Here is a 14,094-nt window from a genome sequence, read left to right as displayed (position 1 = left end):
CATTATCAAATGTTGTGAGAACAATACAGTAACTGGAGGTTATTTTATATGAAAATATTGTTGATTGTTCCTCCCCTAGAAATCTCTCTTGGCAGCTCACTTCCTGCCAAATGAATCAGCAAAAGCTGTTCATGAAAGTTGTTAATATATAATACAATCAGCCAGCACTGCACTTGCTCCTTATCTATAAAGTCCTTTTGTGATCAGTGATTCACATCACCTTTTGATTATAGTCTCTGAGCACAAACAGTTTCTTAATATAAATTAATGGCCTTGGAATTTCTAAATAAACATTCCCTTTTGTTTAACATAATTTCCTATTTTCGTACCAAAACAGAATCTTATTGTAATTGTTTTTGCTGGAAAAAGTGTTTGTGGCCTGGAACGTTCTCAGAAAACAAGTGGTTCATTTCAAAGTTAATAGTGTTGATTTACAAGGTCTAATGTGCCATGTTAATTGAATATAGCTAGGAAATATTACAAAAAAACAAAAACCAGCTAGTGTGGTGTGATACTTTGAATAATGATTCTTGTACTCATTTACAGGAAAAGAGATTTTCTCTTGAAGTATAGTATTATTTGGCAACGTTGCTTGCTTGGTCAGTTTTTCTTTCATAGTAATAAGACTCAGCTATCTAAGCAGCAGATAGTCAAGGTACTTCCTTTAAATTTCCTGATTGCTGTTAACACTACTCAATAGGCATGGGCTCTTCAGCAAAATGAATACTGAAGTCTTCCTCTAGCCAGGTCTGACAGGGACAATGAAATACCAACCATCACACAGTGGTAACCTAATGGTAACTCTTCCCTCTTAAAAACTTCAGGGAAGCATGAGTGGAGAACGTAGCAGAAGCATAAGCCTGACCTGCACAGAACGGGTGCAAAAACCTATCTGATAATATTCCTTTCTAAGACAGAGTTATTTCACTTAAAACAATTAGGTGAAGTTCTAACTAAACTAAAATAAGAACCTGAGAGACTGAAAAGGCCTATGGAGATATTTAGTTTAATTATTAAAGTGATTCAAGCCTATATTCAGACAAGGTTGGTGGTGGTGTTTTTTTTTTTTTTTCTTTTTTTTTTATACTTTAAGTATTAAAAGAATACATGATAAAAATGATCAAACTTCTGCGTGGGTTGTTCATAGCAGTTTCATTTAAAGCATTTCGGTTTGCAGTGAGAATAGACTCAGAGTGGGCACCATGTCTGTCTCTCACTGTGCTCAGCTGACAGAACAACTCATCAAGCTGGGATCACTTGGCCATCACCAGTCAGATGGCCATCATGCACTCATCCTAACCTCAAAAGTATTTTAATTTCTGACTCCTTCATACCCCAAACTAGAACAGGGGCTGGTTTTCTCAGAAAAGTTCTCCTGGGTTACATGAGGAAAATAAATGCTGTGGCTATCTAAGACTGGATGCTCTTAAAAGCGTGGAGAGAAAAACCAGCCCTCCTGTTCAAGGAAAGTAATGTCCTCCAGAGCAACATCTGCCATAGAGCTCCTCACTGCCTATAAAGAAGCAGAGCCCTCAGGCTCCCATGGCATGTCCTTGACTCAGGGTTTTAGTCAATGCCTGTTCCTTAAAACCACTGGTAAGCAGAAATTTTTTATGCATCAATGTTTTGTTCTGTAGAATGATAAAGATGCTACTTTATAGCATCATTCAAATCCTATGCTTAAAAAGTATGGTTTGTATGTTGCAATGAAAATGAAATGCTACTTGTTCTCCAACGGCACCAAGCATTATATAAAGTGACAGTGACGGACACTCTCTTCTTCCCACTGCAGTCAGAGAGAAGTGCCTCTGTTCAGTGCCTCTGTTCAGTAGTTTTGATGCCTTTACTGACTTTTACAGAGATAACATCAGCACTATCTGAGGATCTCTACAGATATTTTTAGGGACTTGTAAGATGCCAATGAAATATCAAAAAAAGTTAGTGATGCACTGCCCTCCTAAGAGGAAAGGTGTGTGCTGTTCTGACAATTTACCACTAAAAAAAAAAACCAAAACCCACAAAACCGTGTGAAATAGAACATTGCTCATTTGGTTTTTTGGTGAACATCTAGTGTAATTAAATCTAGTGTAATCAAAACAAACAAAATTTTATTTATTATTTTGACTACTATTCAGAAAGTATAATTCATTTCAATGCTCTGAAATAAAAAAGGTAATTTCCCTGCTGATACCTAATGTACTGGCTGTATATTAGGCAAAAATAGCAGTGGCAATTCCATCATCTCCTTATCTGCCTGTTTTCCTCAAGAGTCATTTGATAGGGTTGTTGCTACCATGCTTCATCTGACAGGCAGAAATGGGTCTGGCCATCAGAAAAACAGGCACAAGGGGAACAGGAGCAGCCAGTTCAGTTTCTAGGGAGAATGAGCTGGTTTGCAAGGGTCCAGTTTGGGGATGAGCCCAGGAAAGAAGGCAGTAGCAGAGCAGGAGATGCCAGAGAAATGACTAATGGCATTGTTGTCCTTGTGGAGGGATGTAAAGAGGAGATATCTGGGCAATGACCAGTGAAGTAATTTGTTATGGATGGCATTGCATGTAAAAATTATCTACAGTAATTCCATTTGAGCGTGGACATTTTCCCCCTTCTCTCTTTTCCATGATTCATTCAAAATGGATTCCAATCCAACTGGGAAAGAAAATTAAACAGACTCAAAGCTGCTAATCGTGCATTCGCAGTTTCAAAAAAAGGAAGTAATCTATGCTGGAATTGCATACCCAGTAAGGACCCTATTCTACAGCTCATTACACTTTTTGTAATGGTCATGCGGGTAGAACGTATTTTTAAAGTATCAACGCAGGCAGGCAAGATTTAAACCAGCAGTTCTTGGCCCTCTGGTATCCCATTAGGGTTGGGGAAGAATAGGAATTAGGGGAGGAAGGGGAGAAAGGACGTGGTGAAAGTGGTTTTGCTTTAGATAAGCCTCTGCATCCTGTTTCACAATATTGTTGATAATTTGCCTCAATTCCCTGCTTCTGAGCTGTGAAACATTTTCCCACCTTCAGCAAGAAATAGGTGCTTTGGATAATTTTTTCAAAGGAAAATCTCAGGATGATTGTAAAGATGGCAACAGCTCTCTTTATAGCTTACAGGGCCCGAGGTTTCCGCCTGTCCAGATAATGAAATACTTCCTTCACAGAAATAGTGTGAGTTTAACCAGCACAGAAAATATCTTCTCATTTTCTGTCAGTGACTTCTAGAAGATTAATACCTTCTCAGGCTTCTTGACCTGGTTAAATCTGAACCAGTACGATACCACAGAAGTGATAATGTCTACTGCCCATTTCTGTATGGAGAGTGCCATAAATGAAAAAAAGAAAAAAATTACTTAGCATTGTCTTTGCTGACAAACTGTTTGGTTGTAGCCTCCAAGTATGGTATGTATAGTTGTGAAGCAAAGATACTGTTCTGCCAGAAGCAGATGTCAAGCGCCTACACTGAATTTGTCCCTTTGTTTTTTTACAAAAATACTTTATTTCCTTGGATGAGGAAGCTCCCTAAAGCCGTTTGAGGGTGGCCCTGAGCTCAGCTGGAAAAAGGAGAAGCTCCTGCATGGCTGAAAGCACTGGAATTATGGTGGGGATGAGCAGATGACAGAGGTGGGGAAGGGGGGCACAGGGTAGAAACAGGGGCACCTGCAGCCAAAGGGCTTTTGGCAGGTGTTAATGTACTACTGCCCACAGATTTGAGGTCAGACACAGATCCACCGCTGTACCTTGGATCCTGCTCTGGATGTCATGGCCTTAGACAGATTCAGTGGGGCTGTAAAACACTCTGGAGAGCTGAGCAGCTGGACCTGGTGCAATTTGGTCTGATCCTGTCCAGAGAACCAAGGTACTTCAACACCCAATGCCACAGCCGAGGAGACTGTAACATTTGCCCATGTCTTGGTCATTCACCTTTGTATGTTTGCTTCTTTTTACATTGTTTCACTTTGTTATTAAACATATTTATTTCCAGGCAGCTGTGATACCAACAAGAACATTTACACAACAGATTCAGAGTCCTGTTTATTTTGGTTTGTTGATTTCCTAAAGCAAGATACTGTTTAAATTTTGGGGAAAGGAGGAAGAAGAAATTTTACCCAAAGCCTCTGTAAGACTGAACCCATTTAAAACCACATAAATATATTCATAAAAGCATTTTGTATAAATTGTCATGCTTCCATCACTGCATTCTATCTTTACTGCCAGCCACAGTGTGTGATGGCTGGGTGTAGATGTCTGAGGCATCTCTGACATATCTGCCTCACCTCTGCTCTTCCACAGCGGCAGTAGATGTACTTTCCTCCATCACATGAATACGTTTAAGCTTGTTATACTATTTGCAGTTTGCATTCACAGTGTCGCCTCATAATTGTTAAATTAATACTGAATCTGGTGACTGTTAAGATAAGAATGAGTAGTTTCAATATCCATGCTTTCATCTGCGTTTGTGTGACATCCAGTGGCTGAATGGGTCAATCACAGGCTCCCATTTCTGGTGAAAAGTGTAAAAATTACTCACAACTCCATGTAGAACATGAAAGCAGGAAATATATTGCATAGTAATGCTAACAGAGCAATTGCTTAATTTTGGTTCAAAAATAAACTGGTGCTTAAAGCAGCTTATTCAAGGAATCACATTGCAAATTTGTAGGTAGCCTTAACTCACTGCAGCCTTTAGTGTTCTTTCCCACTGCTACTGATGTGAACTCATGCTCCTCAGTGTTCCCACCAGGCACAGAGAAGTGAATAAACTGTTCATCACTCTGCTCGAAAATCAGTAATCTCTGTTTCCCTCCATTTACCTGTAGACTGCACCATGAGTGTCTGGATTCATCAATTTTGTCAGAAACAGTACTGAGATTATGAGCTAAATTTTGATTAAAACCCTTGAAATACTTTAAAAAATAAAATATATTGATTATCCGAATGATATTGAATTAGCCTTCTAAAAAGTTGTTTAAACTTAAAGATGTAGAACTCCAGTCTCATATTTGAAATAAGTGCCTGCAATTCAAGTAATTCCTGGCAGTTGTGCAAAGTGTTCATCATCATGAAAATGATGTGACAGTAGCACTGCTCTCAACATTTGTTTATCCATTTTTTTTCCCCATGCAGGTAATAAATAACAGCTTTTTTTCTGCTCACACATATAAACCCCACAGTTATCACAGAGCATTTTTTGCAATTTGTTGTTATAAGCAGCAACTACTAATGCTGGAAAGGAAAATGATGAGAACATAAATGTTTCTCTCTTTTTCTAATCTGCTTTAGGAAATCCATAAACCTTTTTCATAAATCCAGCTAAGTCCTTGTGTGCAAACTTTTTATATAGCAAAAGGAAAACAGAACTAAAAAAAAAAAAATTTAACCTTATAAAACTTACCAGAGAAAGTAAGCATTGATGTCTAGTGTCTGAAATTCCTTTAAAATTATGTTTTCAAAATGACTAAATTTCAGATTTAATATTTATTTCAAGAATGTAAAAGTATTATTTTGGCAGGAAATTTGTTGTTAAGACAAATATATATGGAATACGTACAAAAAAAAAGACTGTGCCTTCTTTTTTTACAGGGTAGTGCATACGAGGCAACTGTTACCAGCAGACAGGAAAAGAGCAGCTGTGCACCATTCTTGGACACAAAGTCCTCAGGAGTCACGAGGTTAGCACAGGATCTATTTTTTTATGCCTGGTTTTGCTGACTACAGTCACTTAGTCAACTATAATAATCAGAATAAAAGTCCTCTCCAAAAGTTAGATTAATTTTATGCTCCTCTATGGCAAGGAAAAGCAAGTCAAATCTCTCAGAATTGTATCTAGAAGAAAATAAAGATCAGATATATGAAAATGCCCTCGCTGAGATCCAGTCCTTTGAGCTGCCTCTTGGAACCACCCTAAGGTATGCTTCTTTTTAATAATATTATAATCTTCATGATGTTCTTTCAGTCAGCACAATATATTAGAAACTTTGTTTTCCTGACCTGAAGTCTACAGGAAAGTTGAGTTTAATTTCAATGTGATTGGCCCTAAGTGAAAAAATACAAACCAAGGTCACCTACTCTGCTCTTTCTCTTCACCAGGACAAAGTGATCTGTTTCTGATGGCTGGCTGCAGATTTGTGAAAAAAATAAAGTGCTCTTAAAAATGAAAACAGGGGGAAATTTTACCTTTTGTGTAGCAGTGTTTCTAGTTAAAAGTTAACAGCTGCATTTTTTAAAAATTAAATCCTTCTTATTCTTAAATTTTTAATAAATGCAACTTTTGTTTTAATCATCAAAGACACAACTGCTTAAGATTTTACTGTTGATATTTCTAAATATCTGAAGATTTTTTTTTTTTTTTTTCATTTGTAGCTTATGGAAACTGTTTAATGGTAAAAGTGCAACTGAAAAAAATCCTTACTTAAAAAAAGTAATACATATGAGATTGCAATGTAACTTGTCTAGGTATATTGTCAGTATTTGTAGAAGAGTTTTAAAAATAGTCTGCCTGGCACTGTAGGCATCAGGTTGCAGTAACAATCAGGCTAAAAAAAGAAAATTAAATTTACCCTGAAAAATGTGTCAATCTATAATTTCAGTATGTTAGTTATGGGGAAAAAAGGAATGTGGGAAGATTGTTACTGTATTTGAATGATCTCTTGGAGGAAATACTACAAGTGGTAGGATTTTTCCTTTTGTTTTTTTTCATCATGCACTTTGAAAGCACTTGTGTACATTAGAATAATTTTTTTTAATTTAGTAGGTGTCATGAGTAATGATTCATCTGAATCAACACTGCATATGATAAAGGCACAAGCATGGACAAGATGTGCACTGTCTTCAGTGCCATTTATTAACTCGTGTACAGGTGTAGTTGCACCAGGGCAGGAGAGATGATGAGCCTGGCAACAGTAACTGGAAGGATGCCAAATGCAATTGTAGACCTTGATGCATTCACATTTGTCAAATGCTGTCAGTTCCTTACTGGAAAAAGCAGCTACACATCACCCTGAAGTTTTACATATCTGGCCTGTTTCTTTACATGGGCTTCCCACTTGTGTGCAGATAACTTTGCCCAGAGAGCAGGTGCATCCTGTCTCCTGAGCATGCAAAACCAAGGATCAGTTAATCCCTGGCCACAAGCCACAAAGTGTAAAATTTAAATAGAAAATAGGTTATTCCTCCATCATCAACACATGAAGCTTGGCCGTACAAAGCACTAGGAAACATTATGTCAGTTTCTAGTGACACACGGCAAGCCACTGCACACAGAGGTATGCTTTTTTGTTTTGGCTTGGTTTTGTTCTATTTTTACCCCGACCCCAAAGTTTCTATCACGTAAAAAATGGAAGGAATTAAGTCAGTGACAGAACCTGAGTGCAGAAACCCCCGCAGAGCCTCAGCCTCAGGGGTCGGTGCCTCCCCGCCGGGACGGGCACGGCCCGCGTGTGCGGGAGCGGCCGAATCAAAACAAACAGACAAAACAAAATAAAATAATAATACGACCCCAAACGACGAAACAAACCAGAACTAGCTCAGTGGAAAAGGCCATGTTGAATCCTATAAGCGCGGCGCACCGGGGCGCGCAGCCGCTCCGGCCTGGAGAGGGGCCGCATTTCGCGCGTCCCTCGTTTGTCACAGTGCGCCGAGCGGGTCGCAGCGGCTGGCGCCGGGCACACGCAGCTGGTCTCTGCCCGCGGTCTCTGCCTGACACCAGCACCCGGAGATGCCATGGGGACGGAGGGATTTTGCCGGGCGTCCCCGGCCTAGCCCTGCCCCTGCCAAGGGCAGCGGAGCACGGCCGAGCCGCTGCGAACCCGAGGGGCGCGGCTCGGCGGCACCTGCGCCCCCTCACCTGTCCCTACCCTCCTTCGTCCCCGCCGTCCCGCGCCCCGTGCGCAGGGGGAAACCCTTCCCGGCGGCTCCCGCCGGCCCCCGCCCGGCTCCGCGGCCGCTCCTCCCTCGGCGCCTCCCGCAGCGGCGCGGCCGCCGGGTCCCTCCCATCCAAGATGGCGGAGAGTCTCCCCGAGCATGATCGGATCCTGCAGGAGATCGAGAGCACCGACACGGCCTGCGTGGGACCCACCCTGAGGTGCGGGGCGCGGGGGCTGCGGCGCCGCTAGCGAGCGAAGCTCCCCCGCCCTTGCCCGCCCGCCGGCCCGGGGAGGCGCGGCCCGGCCCGGCCCGGCCCGGCCGCGCTTTCTGACAGCTGCTCCCCAGGGACGGCTCGGGGCCGCCCGCAGCGCCGCCGGCGGGAGCGGGAGCGGCCGCTCCGGGTGCGGAGGGGTCGCGCAGCCCCCGCCCGATGCCGCTCCGTGGGGCTCCACCGCCGCCGCCCGTCCCGGGCGCTGCGGGGCGGAGGGAAGGGGCCGGTGCGGCGCGGGCAGGGAGCGGGGCTGTCACGCCGTGCCGGGGCGCCTACAGGGAAGGGGGGCCGAGCGGACACGGCGGCCGTGGCCCGGCTCCCCGCTGGCCGCTCCCTGCCATTGTCTGCCGGGGAAGCGGGCGGGCACGGCCCGGCTCCGGCGGGGCCGGAGTGCGGCCTCGGGACGCGGCGGCCCTGGGCCCTGCGCCCGGCGAGGGTGGCTGCGCTTGGGGCGCCCGCCGTAACCCGGTGCCGGCCTTTGCTGCCCGCTCTTGGACACGAGTCAGGTCCCTGGCTGTGCCGGTACCCCCGGTTCTGTGCTGAGAAAGAGGCTGAAACCGTGTCATGGGTGCGTGTTGTAGTGCTCCACTATGCTACCTCTGATGGTGCGGTCTGAAACCTACTACCTTGGTCAGTTTCCTTGGAAATGTGACAGTGTTTAGCGCATTTCTGGTATGCCCTGTCTTCGATGGTTTGTTTTTCTGGCTTTTTCCTCCGATTCCACATACTGCCAAATGCTTAGCCTGTATGTTGAAGAAAAGGTTTTGCATAACCTTTCCTGTTAGAGGCGAATGTGGAAGTGCCTTTCACTTAGAGCTGGGGAGGTAAGGGCAGAGCCTGTGGATATTGAATTGGGTTATAGACCAAACACATGGGAAGGGGGATCTTCATCATGGAGCTTTTCAAGTGCTTCCCCGATTAAAGATGTCTGAAAGAAGTTAAAAAGCATAGGCACTAGCCAGACAAGGGAGAACTGTGAATTTGAATGTTATCTCTTTGAGAAGATACAGTGAGCCTGTGTGCAGAAAACTGGAAAAGGCAGTTTGTGTGGCAGCATGCAGCAAAGCAATGAGCACGGTGCTGCTGGCTTTTCCTGCGTGGGAATGGTGCCTGGTGGAGGGTGTGGACACGGCTGGGAAAGGGTGAACGCGGGCTACCCGGGTAAGGAACCCAGTCCTGAGAACTGGTGGAAGAGAAGTTTCTGTTGCATGCCAGATGGGTCATTTTGCACATCACAGCAGTTGATTTTGAGGTTGGCTACCTGTGTCTACAGTGGATCCTCCAAGGCTGTGTGGGAGGTGGCGTTTGCCTTAGGCTGGGGCTAATCAGTCCTCTGAAAGCCTCCATGGGGAGTGTGAGGGGACGTCTAGACATCACATGGGGACTGCTTGCTGGCTCAGTCTGGTCTTGGAGGTGAGCTTGAGCAAACTGCACTCTGATCTCCCCTCATGTTCCTTAAACACAGCTGCTCTTGGGAATACAGTGTGGAGATGCTGAAGCTGAGCATCATAAGGAGCCTCACCTGTGAGAGTCTGTGGGCTTAGGCTGAGAGAAAGTCAAGCTTTCAGACTTGAGTTGTCCCTGGAGGCGTTTTCACCATGTTTCACTTAATAAGCACCAGGCAAGTTGAAGCTGATGCCTGCAAAAAAACCCACAAGAAAATATTAAATATAATTGCAGTTTTGCCACCATCTTCAGTGTTAAGCTTATATCAGAGTAACCTGTAGAAAGGACAGAGTATTAGCCTACACAGTAGAAGGCATCCACAGGTATGGATGGGGAAGGGACTATATGAATCTTTTATATGTATTAAGCATTGAAAATGTGCTGATGCTTTTGTAAAGACTAAATTTTTTTTCTTTTTTTTTTTTTTTCATGTTCCTGTCGTATCACTCACTTTCCAGTAAGGGGATTTTGCATTTCTGACTTTCAGGATTCTTAAGGAAAAAGTGCATTTTGGTCTGATTTAACCTCTAGTGTTCAATTACAAATTAAAAAAAAAAAAAAAAAAAGGTGAAAGAGTGGTTACACCGGGCTGAATGTTTTGAAAGAAGTTCAGTGAATACCACAGAATTATGCTTCTACTCCCTAAGAACAGTCGTGTTTAAGATCAAAACTTGAGCTGTCTGCTCAGCTCTGTTACAATTTGTGAATTGCTGTATGAAACTGAAAAATCTGAAATCCCACATCAAATTACAAGATCTGTTTCAATGAAAGAAGCATGAATGTAAAATGGAGCATTATTTTCTGCATGAGATCTAGGTTTTAACTAGATAACGATATAAATCAAATAAATGAGTTGAGTAATTCTGTGTGCAGTTGCATGAGGCTACAACATGAAGTGATCCATTGATTTCCAGTCACAGAAGCTATTGAAGCCAGTTGTCTCACGTAATGACTGAGATTACATAAATTTCATTATGTGAAATGGAATAATTTTGTAATCTCTGGCTTCTAATGGTAGGAGAATATTTATGGCATTGCCACGTGAAATGAAGTACCAACATACCTATTCAAATACCAGAACAAAAGAAGGGACTTGAGGTGAGTGGTTCGGATAAGTAGCATGAGGTAATATTAAATGATGAAGATTGTAGGATATGCAAGATCTGACTTATCCTTAATTGTTAATATCAAGCTATTAATGTCTTCCTAGTGCATCCATGCTTCACAAAGAAAGTGTACTTTTTTTCTTGTGGGCCGTATGTAGATTCCATGGAAACACATTTTTCTTCCTGTTTTTCTTGTGTGTTTTGCTTGCTGGTTGGGTATAGCTCTCCCTGCCAGAGTGCTGTTTCCTACCCTGATACAAGAGTGGCAGCACTTGTTCTTACAGTATAAAAATAATAGCATTTATTGATATATAATGGTTCTGTGTATAATTTGCAAGTAAGGAGCAACATACAGATTGATCCTGCAGGTGATTTTCCACTGCTGAGATCTACTCATAAAGAGGAATGTGAAATGCAGATCCTTTATATGAAGAATCAACATACAGCTAGTGCAGTTGGTATTATTTACTGTTTACAAGAGTTAAGACTAAAGGCTGCTCTGCATCTCAAGAAATGAAGAGATTGTATTGGATTAAATTAATTTAATTTTCTGTTTTGATTTTAATTGGAAGAATATATTGATTTAAATATGCTGCCATTTTACTTGCATCTCTAAATTCAGTAACATGCTGAATCATTATAAATGAGACTTAAGCCAACATGCCTTTCATTAAATAGGCAGACTGTGTATTTAGAAAGCCAGGATTATTTTTTTTTTATCAGACTCTGTGAAGCTTTTATCAGCACCTTTTTTGCTTTAACGGCTAACAAAACGAGATTAATGACAGAACTTGTTAAAGGCTCATCACTATCACCTTTTTATATAACATGTAAATATTGTATAATTCATGTTGCATACATACTTTTGAGTTTCTCTCAGGGAGAGCTATCACATTTCTAATCTTTAGAAAGGAAATGGAAGAAGACAAAAAGAAAGAAAGAAAGACAATTCCCATAATCCTCTCAACAACAACAACGGAAAAATCAGAAAGTTAAGGTTCTCACTGAACTTGGGGTCTTAACACTTTTTGAGTAGTCAGTTGGACGTGCTGCGGTAAGACAGGTTCTCTTCTGAAGAAAATAGTTGGCTCTATTTGATGGTTAGTTTATGGTTGGTTGAAAAATGTCAAAGTGGAACTCAACAGAGGAGAAGTTGTGCTGCCAGTGCCCTGTGTACTACAGATATGAGTATCTTTGTGTCTGTAGTAATGTGTAGTATTTCAAAGTGTTTTTAAAAAATAAATGAATTAACTCTCAAACTCTAGCTTGGCAATATATTTCATAAGCATATGGTAGACTTTCTCGAAACACTTCATCTTGTGAGCTTTGCGTCAGTAAGTCTGCAGTATTCTGTGATCCCCGTACATAGCCTGTCAGGGGAGTACCTCCATGCCCACAATCCTTTGATTGTACAAAACCACAAAAGTAAAATTAAATATAAAAACTGTGGAGGATTTGATAATGGAGATTTTGTTGCTAAGGTGAAGTTGATAAGGAGGTGCTATGTCTATCGATGTGTCTATAAGTGGAATGTAGTCTGTAGCTTTAACCCACAGTCACGGCTTGGAAAGTGCTCCTCAAAAGTCGGTGTTAAAATGCTTTTAATCAAATTCTCTCTTCCTGAAATCTCTCATCACCAAGCTGTTGCCTGGTAGATGTTAGAGCATCTTCTAGGTTTCTCTAAGTTGTGCTGGCCATGAAACTTCTTTGCAGAGTTCTTAGGGAGCCTCCCGTGAAGACATTTCACTGTCCTGTTGTCTCTGGCTGCAGCAGTCACTCCCACAAGCGCTGTTCAGTTGATGCATTTCTGTCTGATGCTGCAGTATGCTGCAGTCACCTTCCACTGATCTAGGACTGCATTGCACTGGTAAAAGCAGCACTGAGCTGAGACTGCAAAGCAAAATAATTTCTGTATAGTGCTATGTTTTTCTCATTTAGGTTAAACAGATTTTGGAGGTCGGACATCCTAAATGAGTTTGGCTGAAGTGTTAGAAGCAGCTTATAGCTGCTCATTCTGAACTTCTGTCCTTGTGTTGCAGAAAAGCTGAAGGTAAAAGCTACACTTTAGTAAGGCATCATTAGAAAAATAAGCAAGACTATTTTGCCCTTTGCTGATCAAGGTCTCTAAGAAAATTCAGAGAGTCTAATTCAGAGTCTAATTCTGCTGCTTTTACTGTGTTGTGGTACACTTTGCAACTGCAGGTGCTTTGCCCAGACTGTTGTCTGTAATTTGTATTTTGGAGATATTATTGTATTCATTGAGAAGGCCTGTCCAAAACAAAATGAGTGAAGAGCCTAAATGTTACGTAACTTCAGTTTTACTGAAAGTGTACATTAGTTACCAGCAGGCATGATTTAAATATGTGATTCTGTGTCTTCAGCACAACGGTTAGTGAGCAGTAACATAGGCAGTATGAATGAAATCTCAAAATGTGGGAAGATTTTACAGCATTAACACAATTGCAGGCAGGGAAATACTTTTTCTGCCTATGGTCTGTTGGGATTTGTGATGTGGTTATCCAATAACAAAATGTGGTTGCCTTCATTTTTCTCCTGTGGTCTTACTTGTCTGGTAGGATTGTCTAAAGTAGTTTTTCTGTGTTTTCATTATTTTGGTTTTGGAGCATGAGCCAACAATTAGCATTTTTGTCTATAGTTTAGCCTTGTTTTAAATATAGAACAGACGTAAGAGTACTCTGAGATCATCAGCCGGTGCTTTAGATTAGAGTTTTAAGGGTTTGATCATATATTTTTATTTCAAATAGTATGATAGTATTTTACAGAATTGTAACCTATTGGTTTGAAAATCAGTAGATTCTATCTTTATTAATGTTCTCTCTTCAAGCCCTTCTCAATTTTCAAGTTAATATGCTTCATTCCTGGTTCCCTTTCAAACAGAAAGTAGCCCCAAAGAACTGGAAATTCTTTGTGTGATAGCCCTGGTCTCTTTTGGATCAGGACTGTCATGTGTATTGTTGGGGTTTAACCCCAGCCAGCAGCCAAACCCACCTAGCTGCTCATTCACTCCCCCACTTGCAGGGTGGGGGTGAGAATCAGAAGGGTAGAAGCTGGAAAACTTACGGGTTGGCATAAAAACATTTAAATAGGGGAAGCAAAGTAAGGAATGAATTCACTGCATGCCATGGTGCAGACAGGTGTTGAGCCATGTCCAGGACAGCAGCACCCCATCGCAAGTAGCGATGTTACTTTGGAAGACAGAATCACAGAATGAACTAGGCTGGAAAAGACCTTTGAGATCATTGAGTCCAACCTATGACCTAACACCTCCTCATCAACTTAACCTTGGCACTGAGTGCCACATCCAGTCTTTTTTTTTTAAACAACACTCGGGGATGATGTCTCCACCACCTCCCTGGACAGACGATTCCAGTGCCCGATCACTCTTTCAGTG

At 42.0% G+C, this 14,094-nt stretch overlaps 1 protein-coding gene across 11 annotated transcripts in view; it reads left to right on the top strand.

The window, feature by feature from the left end:
• Positions 1–5,696: 5,696 nt before the first annotated feature.
• Positions 5,697–14,094, top strand: part of EXOC6 (exocyst complex component 6) — an 89,433-nt gene continuing 81,035 nt past the window's right edge. For 5 of the 11 annotated variants that reach the window (XM_040070599.2, XM_040070597.2, XM_040070595.2 and 2 more), the window contains exon 1: positions 5,698–5,902. In XM_040070599.2, the coding sequence (XP_039926533.1) occupies positions 5,781–5,902 (122 nt within the window). In that variant the 5' untranslated portion in view covers positions 5,698–5,780. Of the gene's footprint in view, positions 5,903–7,944; positions 8,077–14,094 lie in introns of those variants that run through there. The other 6 variants (XM_040070602.2, XM_040070601.2, XM_040070600.2 and 3 more) reach the window with 2 other exon arrangements.

The sequence above is a fragment of the Hirundo rustica genome, chromosome 8, assembly GCF_015227805.2.
Source record: "Hirundo rustica isolate bHirRus1 chromosome 8, bHirRus1.pri.v3, whole genome shotgun sequence".
NCBI lineage: Eukaryota > Metazoa > Chordata > Aves > Passeriformes > Hirundinidae > Hirundo > Hirundo rustica.
The sequence above is the reverse complement of the archived record's forward strand: the minus strand, read 5'-3'. Positions and strand labels throughout refer to the sequence as shown.